We start from the raw sequence: 27,115 nt of genomic DNA, 5'->3' as shown, positions 1-27,115 counted from the left end.
TGTACAGATTCATGGTATGACTATCTTTCATTGTCAAAAATGAGACTCTTGTTTCACCTGTGATACCTTCGAGGCTTGGATGTCATGGGGTAATTCTTATCCCTTCTTCAGTTCAGGCAAGGCTTCAAGAGTACAGAATGTCTTCGTTTTATGATGTGGATGCATTTGAAAAAAATCCATTGCATAATGTGCTGTACAGTACATTATCCTTGATGGTAACTCCTATATTGAGTCAGTCATAACATTGGATCATTAGGGATACGTTTTTGGCCAAGGGTCACCCACTCAGCAAAGTCAAAAAACAAGTTTCCAGCTCACCTAAACTGGTTGTCATTTCACTTCACTGCACGTCACTTGCTGCTCAATACCAAAAAATGTCTAGAAACAAGTTTCCACCTCACCTAAACCGTTAGTTATCTCACTTCACTGCTTTTCACATGCTGCTTAAGCTCCAGCACTACATTATTTTCCAATCACTGACACTAACACACCTGATAGTGACAAATAAAAGTGCCATCTTGGAACAAACAAATGACAAGACTTTTGATGGGAGTTTTTTTTTTTTTTTTATTCGAGGAAGAAGGAACCAAAGGCCATGAGCCCGCAGTAACAGTTCCCTCCAAGAGAAAAACAAAATACAATAGAGAGCCAAATTCAAGATCCAATCATTTTGAGATGCCTGGACACACTGCGTTTGAAAGACTGGAGATCATAGGCAGCAGGAAATACAGACAGAGGGAGACAGTTCCAGAGTTGACCTGTTGCATAAATGAAAGACTGGGAGTAACGGTTAACTTTTGCATTAGAGAGTTGGACAGAAAAGGGATGAGAGTTTGCTGCCAGACGGGTGCTATGCGCCCGTTGTAGAGGTGGAGGAATGCAAGCAGACAGTTCAGAGGAGCAGTGACCATTAAAGTAGCGATAGAAAAGAGATAAAGAAGCAACACTGCGGCGAAGAGACAGAGGTTGAAGGGAGTCAGTAAGAGGAGGAGAGTTAATGAGACGAAAAGCCTTTGAGTGATTGTATAAGCTATCAATCTGTCTATCCATAGCCCGATGCCCTAATCCCGCAGAGGGTGGCTGCAGACAAGACGCCTCCAAGTCGCTCTGTCACCCACCATTTGACTGCCCTCCCCCCAACTCACTCCTCCCTCCCTCATTGCCATCCCTCCACTTCATCCTCAGTCTCCCCCTCCCCCTACCTCCCTCCATTTCACCTACATACACCTTCTTAGTCAGTCTTTTATTCTCCATTCTCTCCACATATCCAAACCACCTCAGTGTATTTCTCCTAGTTTTCTCAATCACATCCACATCCACCACTCAACATTCTTTTACTTCTTCATTCGTCAGCGTGTCACTCCACATGCTCCTCTCATGTAACTCATTTCCACTGCCTTCACTCTTGATTTGTTCCCCTCTAGCAAGGTCCATGCCTCACTTCCATTCTTCAGGGTAGGGATCACAGTACTGTCATGCAGTGACTTCATAACTTTTGTACTCACCTCCCTAATTCTCATCACTGCTTTCAGTGACCCAACAACTTTCCTTCCCTGCTGTACCGTTTCAAGTACTTCATTGTATAAGCGAAAGTAGCAATTGTTTGTCAACCAGTGAGGCTTTGTACAGGATCATTATCATCAAAGTAGTGAAAATTCATTCATCCATCCATCCATCCATCCATCATCCAATCCTACGTTGCCCGATGAGGAGCATAGGAGCCCGGGGCTAGGCAGTTGGTCCTGACACGTAAGATGAGAGTCACTAGCCTCACTCATTCGTGAGAGGCATTACATGAGCAATAAACCCCAACCATCCCTTGGATATAAACCTTCATCGGCCCAATCTGATTGGAGCGGAATAATTACCCACTAAACCACCAGACGCCAAAATTTGGTTGTATGGTTACCACCGAACGTAGTAAATGGTTTCCTGGTGTACTGGAAACCATTTGGCTTGTCACTCAGTATAGAGTCACGCACAGGCAGAAAGAAGAGGAAAGAATGAAGGAAAGACAGAAGAAGTATAAAGTCACCTGTAGGCAGAAGGACAAGGAAAGGCTGAAGGAAACAAAGACAGAAGAGGATGGAAGGAAAGAAGGATGGAAGAGAGGAAAGGGCAGGCACCTGAGAGATTCATTCATATTTTGAAAAAAGGTCCTGACTTTTTTGTCATTATATAAATAAATCATCCTGTAGTGTCTCAGTGTATAATGAGGGTCTGCTATACTGCCATGCAAGTGTCTGATGTCTTGAGGTGGAGTATGTCATCAGTCTTAATGAGCAGGATGAACGAGGGGTGAATCCAGAGGGTCAGCTGGTTGAACAACGGGTGGATTCATGGGGTCTGAGCTGGATGAACAAGAGATCCAGGGGGTTTGAGCTGGGTGAACAGGGGATGGATTCAGGCAATCTGAGGATGATAACCAAATGGTGGATCCATGGGGTCTGAGCAGGATGAACAAGGGATGGATCCAGGGAGTCTGAGCAGGATGAACAAGGAGTGGATCCAGGGAAGTCTGAGCAGGATGAACAAGGGGTGGATCCAGGTAGTCTTAGCAGAATGAACAAAGGGAGGATCCAGAGGGGATCTTCTCCTGGAACTTCCTGCTAATAACATTCCATGATCAACTTTCCATGGTACAGAATCTTCCTCTTATCAGTATGGAACTGCCTTTTCCATATTTCATGAAATCTGTACTCCTGTTTTCCCCATCTGTGGCTTTTTCTTGCTGTCCACTTGACTGATTATGTATCATTATAAATTTCTCCACATTAACACTTTTGCTGTTTATTACTTTTCGGCTTCATGTTAAGTGGATTCTCCATCCGGCAGGTGTATGTGTAGTGTATCTGTGATGCATGAATGAATGTCTGGACCATTTCATCGGACATGATGTTGATAGATTTTCCACTTTCTTACTTTTATCTTTCCTTGTTTTCTGGATCCTGTCACGTCCCATTCATGAGTGGGGGAAAAAAAAAAAGGCAGGATCATGATGATGATGACAATGATGAATTTATTACAGATTCTGGCTCTTCACCAGCCACAAGTTGGTGTGGTAAATCTTCCATACTACTGTGAACTGCGCCACAACCTCCAGAGCCAGACCCCTGCTTGCCTGTCTCTTCTGTGGGCAGTGGGGCAGTCTGGCCTTGATGACTTCACTGTTGGACTCAGAGGTGGGTGGGTGATTTCACAAGTTACATTGTACTTTATAATAGGTGTCATGGAATAAGTTTTGTAATTTTTGTCACATTCATTAAACCGTAAAGATAAACAGCATATATTTAGTAGGTATATGTGATGTTTGTCCTAAAAAGAGAAAGTGCAGATGTTTATACTTATGAAGTGGAGGTAGGATCCCAGGTGCATGAATAATATGTGAATGAATATCTGGCCTATTTCATTGGGCATGCAGTAGACACTTCTACTCCTATACCTCCTCCTCCTTTGTTTCGTGATGCTACCTCACCCCATCTTTGTGGAGGACGGGGTAAAGAATCAGAGTGATGATGATGATGTAATTTTTGGCATTGTGGTTGCCTTTTATAAAATGATGATGATGAGTAGAATATCATTATTTTAATGGTATGTGATGACAATCATCATCCACTCCCTCTATGTTGTGCAGCTAACTTCTTCCTAACCTTTGTCATTCTGTGTCTGCCCTTCTCTCCTGTTTCTCCTATCTTTCCTGTCTCTTTTTATTGCTCTCCTTCCTCTTCCTGTGCCTTCACACTGATTGACAAGCCTAATGATTTCCCCTAAGTCAGGAAACCATTTACAACACTGGATGGTAACCGTATAACTAACTCATACGTGTTCCTTAGGTGTCCACAAGTGGGTTGACGGAGGGTTAGTGCCCTTCTTCGTAAAACATCTAACTCAACGACAAATGGCCACCCTTTGCAGAACTGTGGTGTTTGGCTATAAATAGATGGATAGACATCTTTATCTTTTGGTGATCATACAGTAAAAGTCCAATATTTCGGCATCCAATTCCCCGGCAAATCTGACGTTTCGGCAGTTTTGAGAAATAGTCCCAATTACGAAAATCTCTGATCGTTCGGCAGATTTTCCGATTTTTTTCGTCAGTCTTGAAATTCTCCATGAGGACCCTCTACTGCTGGGGACTTCCTCCAGCAGTAGCAGACTCCAATCAACCCCTTCTATTGTACATATGTAAATAAGGAACCTACTATAAGTTTAGGTAAGTGCATGTGAACTTGTAGGCCTACTGTACCATTACATTTATATACAGTATGTTCACTAATTTCTTTATTTTTCATATTCATGTATAGTACTGTATTCACTACAGTATTGTACAGTATCAAACAGTATACAGTACTCTCTCCAAACACATTTGTAATGATATGAGTAGTGATGATAGTGTTCACCGAAACATATAAGGTATTGAGTGGGTATGGTTTTTGATAATTCGGCAATTTTGATTTTTCAGCATTAGCCTGGTCCCATAGATGCCGAAAAATCGGACTTCTACTGTATATGGTAATAACCATCAGGGGAGTGAATGATGAGGTGAAAGAGAGAGAGATTGTCCAGGTGCTTGAGGGTGCGAAAGTTGATATATGCGGAATAACTGAAACGAAATGGGGAGGTGAGAGTGTGAGAGAATGGGAGTATGGATGGGGTATATGTGCAGGAGTAGGTGAGAATGAGAGGGCAAAAGAAGGAGTATGTATAGTTGTGAGTAAAAGATGGAAGAAGAACATAAGAGAGTATGGATCAGTTGGGTCAAAGATTGTGTGGGTAAGATTGAAAGTTGGAGTACAAATGTGGGCAATTGTGTGTGTGCATGCACCAACGCAAGATCGTGCAAGCAGAGTGAGAGAAGAGTTCTGGACAAATGTGGAAGTGTGCATGGAAAAGTTTGGAAGGAATGAGAGAGTGTTTTTGATCGGTGATATGAATGGTAAAGTAGGGAATGTGATGGTGGATGGAATAGTTGGTGAGTGGGGTGTGCCTGCTGAGATAGATGAGAATGGGAGTGCGTTAGTGGACATTTGTGCTGGGAGGGGGTTGGTGATAGCCAATACCCTCTTCAGGCACAAAATGATCCACAGGTATACATGGTGAGTGGTGAGAAGGGTGGGTGGTGAACTGAATGAAAGGAAGGCAATGATTGATTATGTGTGTGTGGATGAAAAGATGCGAAGATGTGTAATGGATGCAAGAGTTTATAGAGGTTGGGGGAGTGGACTTTCTGACCACTACTTGGTGGTGGCCAGAATCAAGATCCAAGTAAGATGGAGAAATAGAAGAAGGGAAATGACGGGAAGAAGGAGTATTTGTAAGGAGAGTGGAAAGGTTACAAAAGGATGAGAAAAAGGCAGAGTTTAAGAGAGAAGTGGATGAACGATTGGGCAGATATGGTTTGGAGCAGATGGGGGACGTGGAAGGTGTGTGCAGGATATTTACAGAAGAAATACGTGCAGGATGTGATGTGGTGTGTGGGATGAAGAGAAGACGGAGGGGTGTGCAAGGAACAGCGTGGTGGAATGAAGAGGTGAGACAGGTTGTGACACAAAAGAAGAAAGCATACAAAGAATGGATGAGAACTAGGGGCGTGGAAGAAGTTGAGAGGCGGAAGAGAGAGTTATATGTAGAAAGAAAGAAAGAGAGGTGAAAAGATTAGTAAGAGAGAGTAAGAAGAGAGTGGATGAGGAATTTGGAAAGAATTTGAGTGTAAAGTGGAGGGATTGTAAGAAAATGTTCTGGAAGGAGGTGAAAAGAGTTAGACAGGGTGGAAGTGAAGTTAGTAGGGGAGTGAAAGATAAAAATGGTAGATTACTAGTGGAGAAGGGAGAAAAAGTGAGCAGATGGAAAGAACACTTTAAGGAAGTGTTGAACATACAGGATGGAAGTAATGCGAGTATAAGTGGCTGGGGAATGGCTGGGAGAAGGAGGGAGGTGAGAAGACAGGATGAAATCAGTAGGATAGAAGTTGTGGAAGCAATGAAGAAAGTTAAATTGGGGAAAGCCCCAGGAATTGATGGAGTGTGTGGTGAAATGCTGAAGTATGGAGGAGAGATAGTAGTAGAATGGATGTGGAAAATGTGCAGATTGGCTTGGGAGGAAGGTAGAGTCCCAGAGGATTGGAAGTCAGGTATAATTATTCCCTTGTACAAAGGAAAAGGGGAAAAAGAAGTGTGTGGTAATCATAGGGGCATCTGTCTTTTTAGTATAACAGGAAAAGTGTATGGTAGGATAGTTACTGACAGGAGTTAGGGGAAGAACAGAGGAATTAGTTGGAGAAGAACAGGGACGCTTTAGGAAGGGAAGAGGTTGTGTAGATCAGATATTCATTCTTAGATCTTTAGTGGAAAAGTTTCTAGAGAAGGGAAAGAAGTTGTATGCGGCTTTCATGGATTTGGAGAAAGCATATGACAGGGTGGATAGACAAGCATTGTGGAAAGTATTAAAAATATATGGAGTAGATAGGAAGTTGTTGAATGCTGTGAAGAGTATGTATGATGGTGCTAAGGCTGCAGTGTGTGTGGATGGTGAACTGAGTGAATTTTTCTCTTTGAAAGTTGGGTTGAAACAGGGATGTGTCATGTCTCCATGGTTGTTCAATCTGTCCATGGATGGGGTAATAAAAGAGGTGCAAAGTAAGGTAGTGGATGTTGGAGTGGCCTTGGTGAGAGAGGGTAGTGTTTGGAAACTCCCTGTACTGTTGTTTGCGGATGATACTGTGTTGTTGAGTGAAGACGAAGGGGAGCTGCAAGGCTTGGTAGATAAGTTGAGGAGAGTGTGTAAGAAACAGAATCTAAAGGTGAATATAGGGAAGAGTAAAGTGATGGTCTTTGAGAGAGGTGAAGTCAGTGAATGTACCGTGAGGTTAGATGGTGAGGAATTGGAAAATGTGAGTATGCTTAAGTACTTGGGTAGTGTGATGAGTGAGGATGGACGTTTGGAGGGTGAAGTGCTTGAAAGGGTACAGCAGGGAAGAGAGGTTGCTGGTTCCTTGAAAGCAGTGATAAGAAACAGGGAAGTGAGCATGGAAGTGAAAAAGTTACTACATGACAGTATTGTGATACCAACTCTAACTTAAGGAAGTGAAGCTTGGACATTGCTGGAAGGACACAAGTCAAGAGTGAGAGCAGTGGAAATGAGTTATTTAAGAGGAGCCTGTGGAGTCACATGGAGAGACAGGCTGACAAATGAGGATATAAAGGAACTTTGTGGTGTGGATGTGGATGTGATAGGAAGCGTTAGGAGGAATACACTGAGGTGGTTTGTCCATGTGGAGAGGATGGAGGATGAAAGACTGACGAAGAGAGTGTATGTGAGTGAGGTGGAGGGGGGAAGAGGGATGGTGAGGCCGAGGATGAGATGGAGGGATGGGGTGGAGAGGTATATGAGAGAGGGGGTGTGAGTTGGGAGCGGGGCAGTGAAATTGCGGGGGACAGGGCAACGTGGAGGTGATTTGTTTGTGGCCACCCCGAATGGAATTGAGGCATCTGGCAATAGATAGATAGATAGAGTAGATGGGAAGTTGTTGAACGCTGTGAAGAGTATATATGAGGGTGGTAAGGCTGCAGTGCGTGTGGATTGTGAACTGAGTGAATTTTTCTATGAGAAGGTTGGATTGAAAGAAGGCTGTGTCATGTCTCCATGGTTGTTCGGTCTATATATGGATGGGGTTATAAAAGAGATACAAGGTAGGGCAGTGGATGTTGGAGTGCCCTAATGAGAGAGGGCAGTGTTTGGAAACTCCTTGTACTGTTATTTGCAGATGATACTGTGTTGTTAAGTGAAGACGAAGGGGAGCTGCAAGGCTTGGTGGATGAGTTTGGGAGATCGTGTAAGAAACGGAATCTAAAGGTGAATGTAAGGAAGAGTAAAGTTATGGTCTTTGAGAGAAGTGAAGTCAGTGAATGTGCAGTGAGGTTAGATGAGGAGGAAAAGGAAAATGTGAGTGCATTTAAGTACATGGGTAGTGTGATGAGTAAGGATGGAAGTTTGGAGTGTGAGGTGCTTGAAAGGGTACAACGAGGAAGAAAGGTTGCTGGTTCCTTGAAAGCAGTGATAAGTAACAGGGAAGTGAGCATGGAAGTGAAAAAGTTACTTTATGACAGTATTGTGATACCAACTCTAACGTATGTAAGTGAAGCTTGGACCTTGTTGGAGGGACAGAAGTCAATAGTGAGAGCAGTGGAAATGAGTTATTTGAGAAGAGCCTGTGGAGTCACATGGAGAGACAGACTGACTAATGAGGAAGTGAAGGAACATTGTGGTGTGGATGTGGATGTGATTGGAATCGTTAGGAGAAACACAGTGTGGTGGTTTGGCCGTGTGGGGAGTGAGAGATTGACAAGGAGAGTGTATGTGATTTAGGTGGAAGGGGAGAGAGGGAGGGGGAGGCCAAGGATGAAATGGAGGGATGGAGTGGAGAGGTATATGAGAGAGGGGTGTGTGAGCTGGGAGCAGGGCAGTTAAATGGCAGGGGACAGGCCGACATGGAGATGATTTGTTTGTGACCACCCCTTACAGGATTAAGGCATCTGGCAATAGATAGAGTGACCTCCAGGTGCCAAAATTGTTTATTTGGTTACCACCCAGCATGGTAAATGGCTTCCTGGAGTATGGGAAACCATTTGGCTTGTCACTCAGTGTAGAGTCACCCACAGGCAGAACGAAGAGGAAAGAATGAAGGAAAGACAGAAGAGTGAGTGCAAACTCACCATGTGATCATGGTTGTGAGTTGATGTAGTTGTTACATAACTTCACAGTGTCTGCCTGAACTGACTTGTCAACCGCAGGTAAGCAACTGCTTCTGTGAGGCCATCCTACTGGTATAGTACAGTACAGTACATACACCTTGCAAGGATCTGGCCCCTACATGTGGCAGATAGTATCTCACCAGGGTCAGACCAGGGCCTTTCCCACTGCAAGGTGCAGGAAGATGTGAGGAGGTTTGGTTCCCAGTTGGACACTACTTCTGTTTCACCTAGGATGCACAGCACCGCCACGTGTAGGCTCCTTAGCACCTGATGAGTGAAAATGAACGATGTATGAGATGAGCAGAGTATTGATTAGTTGTGTTTAGTATTATCCAGCATTATTTTTAGTTGACTATTTTGCTGCTTTCCTGCACAGTGTGGTTGGAGCTGATGATGCCGGTGATTGGACTGAAAAACTACTCTGGCTATGTAGTTGAATATGGAGGGATGGTGTTCGGAAGTGGTGGTGGTGGTAGTGCTGGGGCGTGTGGGGATGTGCTAGGTGTGCGACAGTTCTTCTCCATCTTCGACTTCACTTGGATCTCTTCTACATCTCTCCCAAAGCACATTCAGCGCCAACTTTATGCACTGTACCCCAAGGTTAAGGTGTGTTTTACTGTGCATTGTCTTATTCAAGCTTCATTTGTTCCTGTTGCACTGGCTTTGAGAGGACAGCAGGCATTAGCATTCTCAGACTGAATTAGAAAAGATTAGGAGTAGTTTTTAGGTCCTTGTAGGGCATGTCATTGCTTCCAGTTTCTTTTCCCACAGAAATGGAGGTTAGTGTGTGAAAATTCTCTCTCTCTCTCTCTCTCTGTAGAAAGAGAGGAGAGACTGCTACAAAAATCCACCACTCCGAACTACAGTACCATCACATAGTGAAATTTACAAACAGTACATATTAACACCCTGCAGTGCATGCCCCCCACACCACAATAAAACAACACACTTACCTCATGTGCCACACTATCACTGCATAGATAGTCTTTCTATAGAACTTTAATAAAATGCCTCTAGGAGCATCTAGCTGAAGTGGCTGGTTTCCTGCAGTCCATTGGGTTCATGTCTAAATGAGCCTGGAGTGGCAACAGCTGCAGCAGCAGCATTTCAATCATATCCCCTAACTCTGAGATCCATTCTCAGGACCTTCTACATTATCTTTGGCTCATCTTTCCATATCCAGATCCACAGAGTTCTTCATCGAGTTACTTCTACAGTTACTCTCCACATATCTAGACCACCTCTGCTTATATATGCTCATCATCTTTTTAACTGTCAGTAGCCAAACATCCTCTTAAGCCATAAACTGCAGCATTAGGATTTCCATCCTCTTCCATGGTGTAAAAACAAATAATTTTTTAATTATCATCAGAAACAGTCTCTACATTCTTGCTCTTAAGTAGATGTTAGGGCATGAGTTTCATTCATGTAAAGATAGTATCTCATAACTTAATGATAATGTATTTACTTTCCTGGGTTTTTACACGGTGATGGAAAATGTAAAATTTTTAAATTTCAGCACCGAGTCTGTAGCACGATGATATCGTATTGTTTCGTATCATGTATACGGTACTGTATTTTTAAATATGAGTATGTAAATTTTTAGGTCAATGTATACAGTAGTATAGTCAGGGCAGGTATTAGCCAGTGGACTGCAGTAGGGGGTTGCAGAACACCCTCAGTGATGTGGCAGGATAGCCCAATTTAACGACCATTGTAAAATGGCTTCAAATGTACGATCGCCCAAACAAGTGATGACTCGCTTTCTTTAAGTTTCAGACACAACTCCGTGGCCCTGGGAACGTTCACTTGATTGAAAGTTAGGAAACAGAAGCAATCTTTGCCTCTCCTGCAGACATTATTTGTGGTGTAAAAAAACTATCTATCTATCTATCTATTGCCAGACGCCTCAATCCCGTTTGGGGTGGCCACAAACAAATCGCCTCCAAGTCGCCCTGTCCCCCGCCATTTCACTGCCCTGCACCCAACTCACACCCCCCTCTCTCATATACCTCTCCACCCCATCCCTCCATCTCATCCTCGGCCTCCCCCTCCCTCTTCCCCCCTCCACCTCACTCACATACACTCTCTTCGTCAGTCTTTCGCCCTCCATCCTCTCCACATGGCCAAACCACCTCAGTGTATTCCTCCCAACGCTTCCTATCACATCCACATCCACACCACAACGCTCCTTTATATCCTCATTTGTCAGCCTGTCTCTCCACGTGACTCCACAGGCTCCTCTTAAATAACTCATTTCCACTGCTCTCACTCTTGACTTGTGTCCTTCCAACAATGTCCAAGCTTCACTTCCGTACGTTAGAGTTGGTATCACAATACTGTCATATAGTAACTTTTTCACTTCCATGCTCACTTCCCTGTTTCTTATCACTGCTTTCAAAGAACCAGCAACCTTTCTTCCCTGCTGTACCCTTTCAAGCGCTTCACCCTCCAAACCTCCATCCTTACTCATCACACTACCCAAATACTTAAACGTACTCACATTTTCCAATTCCTCACCATCTAACCTCGCTGTACATTCACTAACTTCACCTCTCTCAAAGACCATCACTTTACTCTTCGCTACATTCACCTTTAGATTCCGTTTCTTACACACTCTCTCAAACTCATCCACCAAGCCTTGCAGCTCCCCTTCGTCTTTACTCAACAACACAGTATCATCTGCAAACAACAGTACAGGGAGTTTCCAAACACTATCCTCTCTCACCAGGGCCACTCCAACATCCACTACCCTACCTTGTACCTCTTTTATTACCCCATCCATGTACAGATTGAACAACCATGGAGACATGACACATCCTTGTTTCAAACCAACTTTCAAAGAGAAAAATTCACTCAGTTCACAATCCACACGCACTGCAGCCTTCGCACCATCGTACATACTCTTCACAGCATTCAACAACTTCCCATCTACTCCATATATTCTTAACACTTTCCACAATCCTTGTCTATCCACCCTGTCATATGCTTTCTCCAAATCCATGAAAGCCGCATACAACTTCTTTCCCTTCTCTAGAAACTTTTTCACTAAAGATCTAAGAATGAATATCTGATCTACACAACCTCTTCCCTTCCTAAAGCCTCCCTGTTCTTCTCCAACTAATTTCTCTGTTCTTTCTCTAACTCTGTCTATAAGTATCCTACCATACACTTTTCCTATTATACTAAGAAGACAAATGCCCCTATGATTACCACACACTTCTTTTTCCCCTTTTCCTTTGTACAAGGGAATAATTATACCTGACTTCCAATCCTCCGGGACTCTACCTTCCTCCCAGGCCAATCTGCACATCTTCCACATCCATTCTACTACTATCTCTCCCCCATGCTTCAGCATTTCACCACACACTCCATCAATTCCTGGGGCTTTCCCCGATTTAACTTTCTTCATTGCTTCCACAACTTCTATCCTACTGATTTCTTCCTGTCTTCTCACCTCCCTCCTTCTCCCAGCCATTCCCCAGCCACTTATACTTGCATTACTTCCATCCTCTACGTTCAACAATTCCTTAAAGTGTTCTCTCCATCTGCTCACTTTTTCTCCGTTCTCCACTAGTAATCTACCATTTTTATCTTTCACTCCCCTGCTAACTTCATCATCATCCCACCCAAGGGCAGGGTGAGGAGTTACAATGTCCAGACAGCACAAACTTGCCCAATCCAAATAGGCCACACTTCCATTCACTCATCATTCAAGCCCCCGGAATCCTGGCTTTACTGGATACACCAAAAACATTCACCACATTCTGCAGCTTCACAGAAATGTATCCGATTGAGTCAATCTGAACGCTGCCATGCTTACAAGGGGTGCCAAAATCCCTTGATCATGCACTTCTCACAGCATTCATCCAGCCAGCTCGATCTCTTGTCAGTTCCCTAGCCTCACCGACTTCCAAACCTCTCTTCCTCAAACACTTATCCACCATATCTCTCCACCTTCTCCTTGGCCTACCTCACCTCCTCCCTCCTTCAAATTTGCTCAGGTATACCTTTTACACCTCTCTATGTTATCCATTCTTTCCACATGTCCATACCATCTCAGGACACTCTCTTCGATTGTGGTATCCACCGACTTCCTCACTCCACACCTTTCACGAATCACATTATTACGTATCCTATCCACCCTCTGTACTCCACATACATTCCTCAGCAGTCCCATCTCCACTGCTCTTACTCTTGACTTTTCATTTTCATGCCACACCATAGTCTCACCCATATGTTAAAGTTGGCACTAACACTCCCTCATGTAAGCCTCGTGCAGCTGCAACAACCAAGCCTCAGTTTTTTATCAAAGCCTCCATTGCACCAGCCACTTTTCTTCCTTGTGTCACTCTACTTTCAACTTCTCTTGCACATTTTCCTCTCTTTTCTATTACTCTACCCAAGTATTTGAACTCTCTCACCAGTTCCAGTCTCTCTCCATTCACTGTGACATCACACTGGGAGTCACCTTCTCTCTCAAGAACCATCTTCTTTTCTCTACATTTACTCTCAAGGTATGGCACTCACAGACATCAGCAAAACTCTGCATTAGCCTACCAAGTTCTTGTCTGGTACTTGCAAGCAATACTACATCATCAGCATACAACAAATTTGAGATATTCCATCTCTCACCATTCAATACCAACCCCATCCCTCTCTCCATTACCCGTGTTTTTACTTCTCTTATCACCCCATCCATATATATATTGAACAACAATGGGGACATCACACAACCTTGTCGCATGCCCATGACGATAGTGAACCATTCACTTAGATGCCCAGTAACCCTTACACATGCTTCACTACCATCATAAAAACTGATGACAGCACGTAGCAACTTACCATCTACACCATACATGCGCAGAACTTTCCACAGTCTCTCTCTGTCTGCTTTGTCGTATGCTTTTTCCAGATCCGTGAATGCCTAAACACCTTATGGTCCTTCTCACAAGCCTTCTCTGCTATCTGTCTCTGCAAATACTTGATCCACACATCCTCTGCCACTCCTAAAGCCACTCTGTTCATCACTTACTAGGACTTCTGATATCTCTTTTACTTTCTTTATAATAATTCCTCCATATACCTTCCCAGCCACACTCAATAAACTTATGCCACAATAATTCTTTTACTCACTTTGCTCACCTTTTTTTTTTTTTTTTTTGTACAGGGGTACAATCACAGCCTTTTTCCACTCTGCAGGCACAGTTTCACTCATCCATGCCTTCTTACATATCTCCAACAAGCACTTCATTCCCTCTCTCCATTACACTTAACCCCTAGGGTACGCAATTCTCCAGCCTCGACTGCCACCCAGGACTTGCTCAGACGTTAAAAGTTTTATTCCCGATTTATAGAGCTTCAATTTACACACCTGAAAACACAAACCCCACCCTCCTAGACCCAATAGTTACCGAGCTATGGCCCATTAAAGTTGATAATAGTTACCCGTTATGGCCCTGGCGAGAAAGAAAATACGCCGCTCGCACCTGTTTTCTTCACAAAAATACATACAAAAATCACCAACGTCAATTTTTTTTGGTGTGTATTGATGTTATAAACCATTGTAATGTTCTTAGAAAACCCCCCCCAATAAATATGATTAACCCCTACACCGCGGGCTTGTTTACCAATTACTTGCGTGTGCCGCGGGGTTATTTGGGCTCCGACAGACTCTCAAAAAATATTTGCCAAAAATCAGTTATTAGTCCTAGAATAATAAAATTACATATGCTTATGGCACATACCTTCTGCTTTCTCCTGGAATGATTGTTGAGCCTTCGTCGGTTACCGTAGGACTTGTGGAGACCTCTGAAGTAGGGTAACGAAGTCTCCACTTTACACTTCCCGACAACCCGTAATATGATTACCACAGCCAGATACAAACACTATAAACATTATTCTACAATTTTCAAGTAGTTTGGGATCCATACTCAAAAAAAAAACACTGTGAAAGCAATGGAAATTACGAGCGCGTCTGATCGTCACACTGGCACTAGTTCGCTCTTAGTAGTCTGTCATTTATTATTCATAAAACCCCTCACACTTTATATTTCTATTACTATATAACACTTATATATATCTACAGTCTTTATCCATAAGTTTCCCTCAGTAGTATTAGTTTATTGTCACTGTAGGGATTCAATTTCTTTCAGTAAAATACGTAGCATTCACTTTCTCGTCCTGTATACTGGCATTGAGAGTGAATGTCACTTTCATCTTCACTCTCATAACTCATAGCATTCAGACATGCTAGAGTGAAACTTTCACTTTCATTACTCCTAGGGTATATACTCGTATTCTTATAATACTACTCATTTACATTTCTATTTACGTTCTCTATTTTATTTACGTTATTTACATTTCTATTTTATTTACACTGTGTTGTGCACTGTCACTTGAAGTAACTTATAAAACTATTTTCCATTGTTCACGTATATTTACATTCATTACTTTCACTTGCTGTTTACACATTATTTACACATTATTTACAATTCCACTTGCACTGTTTTACTCAATAGAAAGATCGTAGTCACTCTTTTATCAATTGTCAGCCCTTTACCTCTTTCCACACGAGGTTTAGTAGGGGGTAAAGGTCACAGAGCCATTTGCATGGGGGTGAAAAAAGGCCTTGAAGTCAGCAAGATGAAACATACGTCCTCTCACTTCGGAAGATGACACTACACTGCTAACGCAGGGGCCAGGCCAGGCAGCCTAGAGGCCTGCTTTAGGGGTTATTCAGAGTTACCAATATTACTTCTTGAAACAGCTAAGTCTAGCACTGATATGATTGGCAGGAAATCTAGAGAATACATTATAAATTTGGTAGTTCCAGGTGAATGTAAATATCATTTAGGCTTCTCCCTTCCCTTCTTACATGTATATTTATTACGAAAATAGATTAGAGGCCTACTTAGGAGATATATAATCAGAGCTACCAATGTTAAATCTTGAAACAGCTTTGTGTAGCACTGATATGATTGGCAGGAAATCTAGACAATACATTATAAATTAGGTAGTTCCAGGTGAATGTAAATATCACTTAGGCTTCTCCCTTCTCTCCTTACATGTATATTTATTACGAAAATAGATTATAGGGCATATTTCAAGGGGAAAAAAACAGCGAAAATTAGCGAACGAGTGCACGTGAGGTGTTGTCAGGTGATAATTAGCCAATTCCAGGTGTATGGCACTCTCACTTACCTGATTTCTTTCTTGTATATATTATTTGGTATAAGAATAGGACATAGGGCTTATTTCAATGGATGAAATCAATGAAAAATTCAAGGGAAGATTTACTTAGCGTAGCATGGCCGGGCAGGCGAGAGGATAGGGTAATGGAGGGGGGGTAGGGAGGGGAGTCAAGAACGGGGAGAAATGGCTAAATTGTCAACAATGGATGGGAGTACAGATGAGATTAGGAGTGCTGACTAGTGTTGGACATTGTCAGTACTGATAGATGATACAAGCCCCCACTTGAAAGCCCGGGTGAATTCAAAATAACACAGAATCACAAAAGCGACGCCCCGCGGTATGATCCCTTGCTCCCAAGCGTCACGAAAGTGACGCCCCGCGGTTAAGGGGTTAATAGTACAAATTATCCTCCCCATACCTCCAATCCCCTCTCTCCACTTCCCTTCCCTCCCCTCTTCTTTCCTCCCCTCCCCTTGCCTAACTTCCCCTCCTCGCCGAACTGTCAAATCTAGCTTGGGAAAATGGTTATTAACCCCCTAATAAAAATATGATAAATAGTAAAAATTATCCTCCCCTCCTCTCCCCTTCTCATATCTCCAGTCCCCTCCCTCCCCTTTCGTTCCCTCCCCTCCTCTTTCCTCCCTTCCCTTCCCTCCCCTCGGCTAATCTCCCCTCTCCCCTTTCCCCTCCTTTCTCCCCTCCCCTCCGAGCTGTCAAATCTAGCTAGTTTTCGTTCCATTTCTTTTCGTTTTTGAAGGCTCCAACATGTTTGCATGCATCGGCATAAAATAAAACTTCTTTTTCGAGTGGGTTTTGAATAAAGACAGCTAAAATAATTGTGATGTGCATATCTGTATACAAAGACATGAATAAATTACAGGTAATGATTCAACATGTGCCATAAAGCGTAAAAAATACGCAATATTTGAGGCTGGGGAGGTAAAGATACTGTGTGCTAGGGGTTGGGGGTGAGGGTAGGGGTTTGGGGTGGGGTTTGGGGTGGTGGTGGGAGGTGGTAAGGCCAGGAGGAGGAGTATGGGGATGGAGGGATGGGAGGAGACCACTACAAGACACAAAGGAAGGGCCCCAATGGAGTACAGGGACTTGGAGGGAGAGTAGGGGGGAAATACCCTCCCCCAGTAATGGGGAATCCACATGGGAGGGGGGGATGCATGAGGAGGGTGTGGGAATGGTGGTGGTGGTGGTAAGAGCAGTCGGAAGTAAGGTAGCAACAAGGTAGTGGAGTAGAGGGATGTGGCGAGAGGGAGGTGGGGGGTACACCCCCGACTGCCTGGGTATGGGCCTGGGTTCCCCCTCCGGTGTGTCCAACACTTAGTTCTGATTGGTTAGAAACCATCTGCGTCACAGTTGGGGTGGAGCCAGGTGCCCCCAGTTTTTTGTGGATGTTGCACGATCAGTGTTGCTCGTCCTTTTAAGAAATTGCGCAAAAAGCCCGATCAGTGAAATTAGTACTTTAGGGCTTAAGCATCTCTGCATACACCTCATCAGCCCCAGCTGCTTTCCCATTTTTCAGCCGTTTCACAGCACTCTTCACGTGTGCGAGTGTCACGTCTCTCGGCACTGCATTCCTTCTCTGCACACCCCCAAAACCAGTCATGTTTACAGCTGCTCTGCTCTCTCTATTCCCATTCATCAGGCTTTCAAAATATTCTTTCCATCTGGTCCTTACTTCATCTCCATGGGTTAGTAACCTACCACCTGCATCCTTCACACCATCACATTTCTTTCCGCTTTCACCTCTACATTTCCTCACCTCTTTCTAGAATAACTTCCTATTATCAGAGTAGTTTGCATTCATTTTTCTTCCCAGATCATCATTTACCTCCTTTTTCCTCTTCACTAGTCTCTTTACGTGCTTCTTGCTCTCGATATACGCAGTTCTTATTTCAACTCAACCCCTATCATGTAACCACCTTAGCCACTTCCTCTTTTCCTCCACTGCTCTCTTAACCTCCTCATCCCACCATGCCGTACCCTTCTTTTTTGTTGATACTCTTGCCACACCACATACCACTCTAGCATTCCTAACAATAATTGAATGAAAAGCAACATCTAGCACGTTTCCACTCGTCATCATGATTCTTGCCAGCATTGTTACCAATATAGCAATTTTGACGCTAAATTCAGAGGTTTTAAAAGCGCCAGATGGTAAAAATTTAAATATTTTCTGTATATCTGGTGTTCTTTTAAAGTCGTGTTTAGCGTTTTCTCCTTTAATTTTCCTCAGTCTGGCGGATTTTTACCACATTTGAGACCAGTCTGGCATATTTCTATAACTTTGGCAACACTGCACGCCAGCCAGGCCTTACGTCAGTCGTTATCACGCAATGGATGGGAGTGGATGTTTCGGCGTTTGTCACGATTCCCCTCCTCTCCACTCCCTTTTTTTTTTTTTTTTTTTTTTTTTCTACAGTCCTTTTTGTCTTTAGTTCTCTTCATTGTCACACTCTTGCTTTTGACTGTCACCCCCTCCCTCTTTAGTTCTTTCATAAAACTGTCCTACATATTTTGTTACATGTTAGAATTTCATTGTGTGAATAAAAATGACCAATTTTCCCCTCAACAGTTGCACTGGTTTTACTAACTTCACTGAATATGGACTGATTAATTTGCTTCCTGATAGCAACACAGATGGTTAGGGGTTATTCTTGGGCACATGTATTAATTTCTTTTGGTCATGGGCTACAAGGGGCTCCACTTGGTAAATTTTCTATACTGTATTTTGCCTTTCTCTGTATCGCTTATCTATCTGTTAACTGTCCTCTTCTTGATGTTAAACTGCCAGGATATCTGTCTCACTGGAGTATTTGCTAAATAGAATACAGTGATTCCTCGAAATACGAAAGGGATAGGGATCAAAACAACCTTTCGTAATCCGAAATTTCGAATATTGGAATGATTTTCCCCATTGAAATATACATATAAAGGAGGGGATGCGTTCCAGGACCCCATTGCCCACTTAAACTTTACCCCTCCTATTTTAGAATTATGCAATAGACGTATACAGTACAGTACTATTGTACAGACATAAAAAAATGAAACATACAACTAATTACAGTAGTACTAGTACACTGTACTGTACAGTTAAATATACACCTGTGCTGGGGCTGGAGGTTTGTGTCGTTGATTTGGTGCTAAGTCACACGGTTGGACCCTATTGCTCTGGTACTTCCTCGACTGGTGCAGGTGTTTATGAAGCTGTTGATGGTCCAATTTTCTCTCCAGAGTCAGAGTATGGTGCTGTTTCTTCTTGGCAATGGGTTCCCCAGATGCTGGAGATGATGCAGGGTGCCTGGGAGGCATGGTGAAAATATGAAACGAGGAAGAACAGTGAAAAACTGCGTAACGTACAGGAAAGCTGAGGGGAGAGGACGGATGTGACTCGACTGAGAAGCGCGCGAAAATGTGTTTACCAGAGAGAGGTTAGTTCGTTTTCTTGCCGCAAGCAAGCGCGGTGCTGTGCAGAGCGCCCATTTTGAATTTTTTGTATTTCCTATCGTATCGTTTTTGTACCATCGAGACAGATACTTTCGTATTGTGGAATTTGTCCTACATTCATCGCTTTCTTACCATCGGAAATTCGTACATTGAGTTTTCGTATTTCGAGGACTCACTGTAATCTGGATGCACTAAGAGACTGTAATATTGTATTGATGATCCATCTTGCTTACAGCACTCACGGGTTTTCCTGCGTAAATATCATCCTGCATAGAGAATTAAATGTGGATAATGATACTGTATATCTTTAGATGTTGGTTTTTCTGATTTAATGGCACTCGTGATTTTGATAATACTGTTATCTGTGGGTTTTATTTTATGGGACATCTTCCATTCAGTATTGTTGATTTAGGATGTCAGATATATATTACGAGAGTTTCTCCACATTTTAATCCTGAAACCATTGAGCAATAAGCCGTGCATTTCACATTCTTTCGTACGGTAAAGCCTTGACTTTAGTATATTGTGGTTTCCTCATGTAATGCGAGATATAAACAGTAAAAACACTTATATATTGTTTTTTGGAGTTGTTTACCTATATACTGGTCTTTCTTGTGTGCAATATGGGTTATATAACTAGTCCGTGGCAGTTGCCAGATACCACTTTCTGAGTGAAAGGTACTGGGAATCGGGTCATCACTTCTTTGGGTGTTTGTAGATCATCATCTTGGAAATGGTATTACATGCCTACTCTTGAAATGTTTTTGCTTACCTCACCATAATTGTGGAGTTATTATTATCAGAAATATCCAAGTTGGCAGGGAACTGGCAACAAAATGAATGGGACTTACTCCTGTCAGGGCCAGAGTGCGTTGCCAGTTAGTTCATTAAGCCATTACCAGAGCATTGTGTGCTACTTTTGGTAATCTCTTTCATCTTTCCCTCTCTCTTCCCTTAGCCACTGTCGGCAAATCATTCAATACTGTATTATCATCAAAAAACGTTTTTTGAGTTTGAACCTTCTTCAGTTGCTAACAGGGGTGTCTGCAGGATTTTTTGTAAGGGGGGGCAAAAAAAACAAATTATACATATATGTGTGGTTATATCAAAATACAGTACACACACTCCAAATAGGCATAAGCATATACTTACATGAGTTACATGACTTATATCAAATGCATAGTGACAGAATGCATAAATCAAATCACTCAGTCATCCTTGAACAAGAACTGAAGCTGCCGAATTCCAAGGGGGGGGCAACTGTTCACCCTTGCCCCCCCTTCCGGACGCCCATGGTTGCTTACACCTTGGTAAGTTGATCAGGAAGTGCATGAATTTTGTTTATAATTACTGTTTCAGGGCTGAACCTAGGGGGTGAGGATGAGAGAAAATAGAACACCTAATATCCTACAAAAACTGCTTGACGCTGCCCCCATGAGAAACTTTGTTGGGTATTGTTAAAAGTTCTGCTCATATGAGGTAGATTGCATGCCTCCTAAGTAGACTCACCAAGGGTAAAATATACACCACAGGTTAACCCTCCGTGTGCCGGCCACTCCCAGCCCCTCCCAGCCCTAAGTGTCGTCCCTGTGCCAGCCTTTTTTTTTTTTTTTTTTTTACGAATATGACCATAAAAAAAATCGCCGGAGGCTTGAAGTGCATTTTTCGTAGTCTCTCTGGCCGCCCACAGGTGTGACCAGGTGGGGAATGCCCAGCTGTTGTGAGAGAAAACCCTTTTCTATGCAAGGTAAACTCAGGTATTCTCGCCAGCGTGACTCAGGGAAGGTATAGGACTGGTCTTAACACTTTTCTGTCCACTTCTCACCCACAAAAAAAAAATATATATATATATTATTATTTCATAAAGAAATTGTGTTTTTTGGGAAAAAAAATCACATACTCATGCAACACTATACGTATCACTGTGAATGCATTGTCTTGCAGTAACGAGAAAATATGCATAACTTGACTTCACAATGTACAGCTCTTTCACTTACAGTAAATTATTTACAACATGCCTTCAGTATGTTCTGGTGCCAACATTGTTTCCCATGACTAGTTGTAGTTTCACACTATTGTTGTATATTACATATAAAGTTGTTTATGCATAATTAACAATGTACAACAAAGTGTGAATGATAAACAAACAAACGCCATTTCAGTATAAAGTGTGGCTTAGGATAGGATGCGCAATCAGACATCTTCTTTTAATCAAAACCTAGAGTAAAGGGAAGGCGATAGAGCAATATGAATTGTATATATGTTTAAGTCTTGGGGGAAATATTTACCTTGTTGATATACTTTAATGTAATCAGTACTATTTTATTGAGGTGTATAATGTACATGGTACAGTTATGATGCTTCTACTCATGTATAAGTCCCAGTTGTCTGTGGAGGTTTAGCACCTCTGATTTAGCTGACTCGGCACCACACCCAGAGGAGATGCTGGCCAGCCAACAGCAGAACGCACGTATCATTAGAACGAGAGGGACGTATAACTCTGAGCTCTCTCAGTGTTGGAGTTGTATCTTTTTGTGGCCAATAGAGAGAGATTTAATCTGCTCAGTTTCAGTTCACCTGCACACGCTACCTCTAAAATTCTTCAACAGGATTCTACACCAATTTCCCACCATCTCCAGTGAGTGAGAAGACATTTTTGTGGAGTGTGTCAGCCGGAAGTGACTTCGACCAGGCTCAGCGTTAACCTTGCTTGGAACTGTGAGATCACGACTCAGCTGATATATATATATTGGTGATCAGCTGTGGGGTTCCAAGCTGATATATTAGTGACTAGTTGAGGAATCCATTCAGCCGAAACATATATTTGGTTGCAGTGGCGGGTTTCCTGCCTGCTGTTACATATTTTGGTGCCAGTGGTGAAACGACAGTGCTAGGATACGACAAGGTGCTAAAGGGATTGTGCGGAAACCCCTTGCAACCGCTCGTGATCCTGCAGGTGAACAGAAAACTCTTACTGTCCTGTTGCGAAGGGACTAATTGCAGAGCGAGTAAGTGAGCAGATATCAGAATAATCTCGTTCTATCTCCATCTCTGCCTGGCAAGATATCTCTACCTTCAAGCGCGAACTGGCAATTATCTCGCTCCCGTACTGAGACCAGTGCGGTGAAGGGTGGGATCATTTAGACGCAACTGGCAACTCTGGACGTGGAGGCAGGGTGAGCGTGCGGTGTGGTGCTCTTCTCTTGCAGTTGCTGAAGGACGACTGTGGGGGATAGAATCGTCATGTGGTTGGAGGAGAAACCTGGCAAAGTGTGAAGACTTGCAGTACGAAAATACCGGGAACTTCAACATCATATGACACCTAGGTAGTGTGCATGCACAGTGAACCCTCAAACACACTTTTTAAGCAGCACATGTTAGTTAGATAATGTGTGTAAAAAAATAAAGGTTTCTCAGTTTCCCCTCAATACATACATTTTCTGTACATCTTGTCTGTGTCCCATTCTCTGTTGCTAAAAGCCATAACTAATCTGTTTGTGTCAGTTTAATTTTCCTGTGACTGGGGAGGGAATAAATTCTGACAAGGTTCGATGGATACAGTGAAGAAGTGGAGACAAATTAAGGGGATATTCAGACAAAGCAACCAAGGTGGAAGAAGAGTCTAGTGAATTAGACTCAGAATTTTGTGAATGGATTGAGACTTTGGACTGAGACTTTGGTTACGAGTCTTCAAACTCTACAGTAAAGGACATCTTGAGGCCGAAGATAGTCAGGACACTTCTGAGGAACTGGATAGTGGGGACTTACACACTTTACATTTGCGTTCTGGTCGTTCTTATCCTACAGTTCCTGAAAGTTCAGTTAGGTCCAAAATGGCCACTAGTCTTGCTAATAAGGGTACTCCTAGCGAAGAGACTGTGGATGTTGAACAGGCTACAACAGCACCCTTGGCCTCTCAACCAGGTACTCAAGGTCCAATAATCTCTGATATTAATGCAACCACTCACATACCCACTTACACCTCAGGCATGTTCAGTTCACCATTAACCCTTGGACAGCAAGGAGAAGACCATTTATTTGCTAATGTTCCTTATGCTAATCCATGGAGCGTGAATACAAACAGTACTGGCATGCAAACCCAGGATCTTTCTGCTAATCCATGGGGCATGAATACCAACAGTATTGGCATGCAAACCCAGGATCTTTCTGCTAATCCATGGGGCATGAATACCAACAGTATTGGCATGCAAACCCAGGATCTTTCTGCTAATCCATGGGACATGAATACCAACAGTATTGGCATGCAAACCCAGGATCTCTCTGCAAATCCATGGGACATGAATACCAACAGTACTGGCATGCAAACCCAGGATCTTTCTGCTAATACATGGGGCATGAATACTAACAGAACTGGCGTGCAAACCCAAGATCTTTCTGCTAATCCATGGGGCATGAATACTAACAGTATTGGCATGCAAACTCAGGTGAATTTTCCTTCTGCATGGCATGAACCTAACATGGCGACCACTGATCTGGCTACTGCTAGCGTTCCTTCAACTTTACCTCCTGTAGCACCGGTTAGACAGTCCCAAGGACAGTTTGCTCAGGCACCTTCGAACCCAGATTGTATAAAGGTGCTACCTACAGCCCAACCGAGTTTACAGTTTACTGGGGAAGATGACTACAACTTCCAAACCGGGCCTGCTGCTCATGAGTATGAAAAGTTTAAGGAAACCCTAATTAACACTTATGCAAGCAACTGCTACATGTTGGATGCTTGGATGTTTAGGTTCATAGATATAGCACAGCGCATCCTAACTTTACTGAAAGTCAGGCTGTGGCAAAGGCAGGCATATGCTATGCAGAAGCTTGCAAAGCCTTGCAAACTTCAAGCTGGAGAGATACAGCTACTAGTTCTCCACAGCAAAAGACCAAGGCTGTAAAGCCAAAAGTGCAAGGATGGTGTGTCATCCATGGGCGTGTCCTTATTGTACGGACTATTGCCCAATTGTTCTTGCAAATCGGGAAAAACTGGGCAACCAGGTTAATTCAGGAAAAGTCCAGGACTACAGGCAGAAGTAAATAAAATCGTACAGTCCACCGATGCGTGTGTGGCAGCCATTAAAAAGGTGGATTTGCTCTCGATACCTTGTATCATAGGGAAAGGCCAGGTGTCTTTGATAGTGGACACTGGAGCATGTGCAAATATTATTTCTAGTAGAGCGCTAGAGAGGCTGAAGTATGAAATACCTCAAGCTGATTGGATGTTGTCAGCACCTGACATGATTTTGACAGGTGTGACAGGGAGTAAAATGAAGATCGTCAGCCAGGTACCGTTGACACTGAGGGGAGGTAAACGATCTGTGTTACATGCTACATTTTATGTAGTTGAGGATTTCCCTCTGCCACCTGATGGGTTATTGAGCTTTGATCCATGGAGGACTGTAACGTGATTATACACCCTCAGAGACATTCTGTTTCCTCTAATGGAAAGGAGTTTGTAGGCCCTAGTCTCTCAGCAACACAAGCTGGAACTGGCATCCAATCAGGAGCCGTTCAACCAGTTGTGACCCCAACAAGTGAAGCGTCAAGGGAGTCCCCGGATGCACACGAAACAGATGGTATGGATTGGAAGCAGGTCAGGGCTATAGTGTGTGGGAATCACCACTTACCCAGTCGAACTGTCTGCAAAATTCCTGTCCGAGTACCTGATGTGTCGGAGGGAACTGATGTGGCATGTTTAACAGAGACCGTAAAACATAAGGCATTGTCGCTAGAGTCCACCCTGAGTAGTGTCGGACCAGATCAGAAGACTCCCCTCTTCATCGCAAATATGAGTGGTGTCGCAGTTAAGCTCAGAGATGGATGTTATATAGGCGACTTGATGTCCTATGGTGCCCCTGTTAAGGAAGTCAACAACGTACTAGTGATCTCTCCCGTAGTCACATCACAAACAGCAACTCAGTCGGAACCTACACGTCTTGGGAGAGAAAAGCTGCTAGAACAATACGTGAAGGTAACGGATAATGTTGCTCATAAAACGCGGTTGCTAGCATTTCTTAAAGAATTCTTCGACATAGTGGCACTTCCAGGAGAACCGCTGGGTAGGACAGACAAGGTGAAGCATCATATTGGGTTGTGCCCTGGTACAAATCTGATATATGTGCCTGCATACTGCCTACCACACAGCCTAAGGAAAGCAGTGGAAGAGGAAGTTGAAAAGATGCTTCATGATGAAGTCATTCAGCCTTCTTCCTCACCTTGGAATGCACCACTCTTTCTAGTCCCTAAAAAGGACAGTGGTGTGAGACCTGTTGTATTCAGCAAGTGAACAATGTAACCATACCGGATCGTTACCCGATTCCGCATCTCAGAGACTTACTGCAGTCCTTGGGTAAAGAAAATACCATGTTCACCTGCCTGGATCTAGCGTCAGGGTATTGGCAGGTGGAGCTGACTGAAGAGTCACATCCCATCACTGCCTTTAGCACTCACCGTGGGCACTTTGAATTTCTCCGGATGTCTTATGGACTGAGTAATGCTCCTTTGACATTTCAGAGGATGATAAATCATTTGTTTGGTGACATGATTGGGCAGGACATCCTAGTATATCTAGTTGACCTAATAAATGTAACAAGGATATCCACACTCATTTTTGTAAGTTAAAATGAGTGATGGAAACCTTAACATCCGCAGGTCTGAAAATCAAGCTATCGAAGTGCGATTTTCTAAAAGCAAGTGTTAGATTTCTAGGGCACTTAGTTGATGGCGATGGCATCAAGGCTTTGCCGGATAAGATTACAGCCATGGTAAATTTCCCTACGCCCAAGTCCAAGGACGATGTTCGCTCATTCCTAGGGCTCACTGGTTTTTACAGGAGCTTTGTCCACAATTATGCTGCTATCACATCACCATTGACGACGCTACTTAAGAAGGATGCTGCATGGCAGTGGGGACCATTGGAAGAGAAAAGCTTCAACGACCTCAAGAGAGCCATGACAGCGACTCCCGTGTTAGCGTTTCCTAATTATACTCAGTCTTTTTACTTGTGCATGGACGCCTCAGGTTTGGGACTGGGAGCGGTGTTACAGCAAAAGTATGAGGAAGGCAAAATGCACACCATTGCGTATGCCAGTAGGGCACTAAGACCCCCAGACAAACATTACGCGGTAACGCATATGGAGACATTAGCAGTTGTGTGGGCATTAGGACATTTCCGGGATATCATCTTCGGGTACCGGATTATTGTTCTAACGGATCATGCACCCATACGTGACTTGTTTAAGGGAGAGAACTTGCACGGTAAGGTTGCGCATTGGTACAGCAAGGTAATGGAGTTTGACCCAGAGGTCAGATATTTACCAGGCCGACAAAATGTCGTTGCCGACGCGCTGAGTAGAAATATTGCTGCTGCCATATCTGAGGATATCCCTTTTTCTGGGTATTCCCCGGACACGGTAAAGGCAGAACAACGTAAGGATACGATGTGGTCTCGAGTCATCTGTGCCTTGGAGTCTGGCGATGAGTCATGTCTACCTGAATTTCCGGTACCAATGACTCACTTCCATCTTCAACGGGGCCTTTTATATAAACAGCCCCTTGGGAAGGACACTGTGTATCAGCTGGTTGTTCCTGCTACACCACAGCAAGCCGTGTTACAGTTGGTTCATGACGTACCTCAAGTGGGTCATCCTGGACGCGACAGATGCATACATGAGGCAAGAAAGAAATACTATTGGCTAACCATGAGG

At 43.4% G+C, this 27,115-nt stretch overlaps 1 protein-coding gene across 1 annotated transcript in view; it reads left to right on the top strand.

Annotated features, from left to right (window-relative positions):
• The window catches only part of Tmem214 (Transmembrane protein 214), a 358,745-nt gene that overhangs the window by 91,731 nt on the left and 239,899 nt on the right, over window positions 1-27,115 (top strand). The window contains exons 5-6 of the mRNA XM_080281050.1: window positions 3,029-3,182; window positions 9,127-9,356. Coding sequence (XP_080137176.1) covers window positions 3,029-3,182; window positions 9,127-9,356 — 384 coding nt within the window. The remainder of the gene's footprint in view (window positions 1-3,028; window positions 3,183-9,126; window positions 9,357-27,115) is intronic.

Source organism: Coenobita brevimanus, chromosome 87, assembly GCF_032717465.1.
Source record: "Coenobita brevimanus isolate Jiangsu-jjx chromosome 87, ASM3271746v2, whole genome shotgun sequence".
Classification (NCBI taxonomy): domain Eukaryota; kingdom Metazoa; phylum Arthropoda; class Malacostraca; order Decapoda; family Coenobitidae; genus Coenobita; species Coenobita brevimanus.
This window is presented reverse-complemented; position numbering and strand designations above follow the sequence as displayed.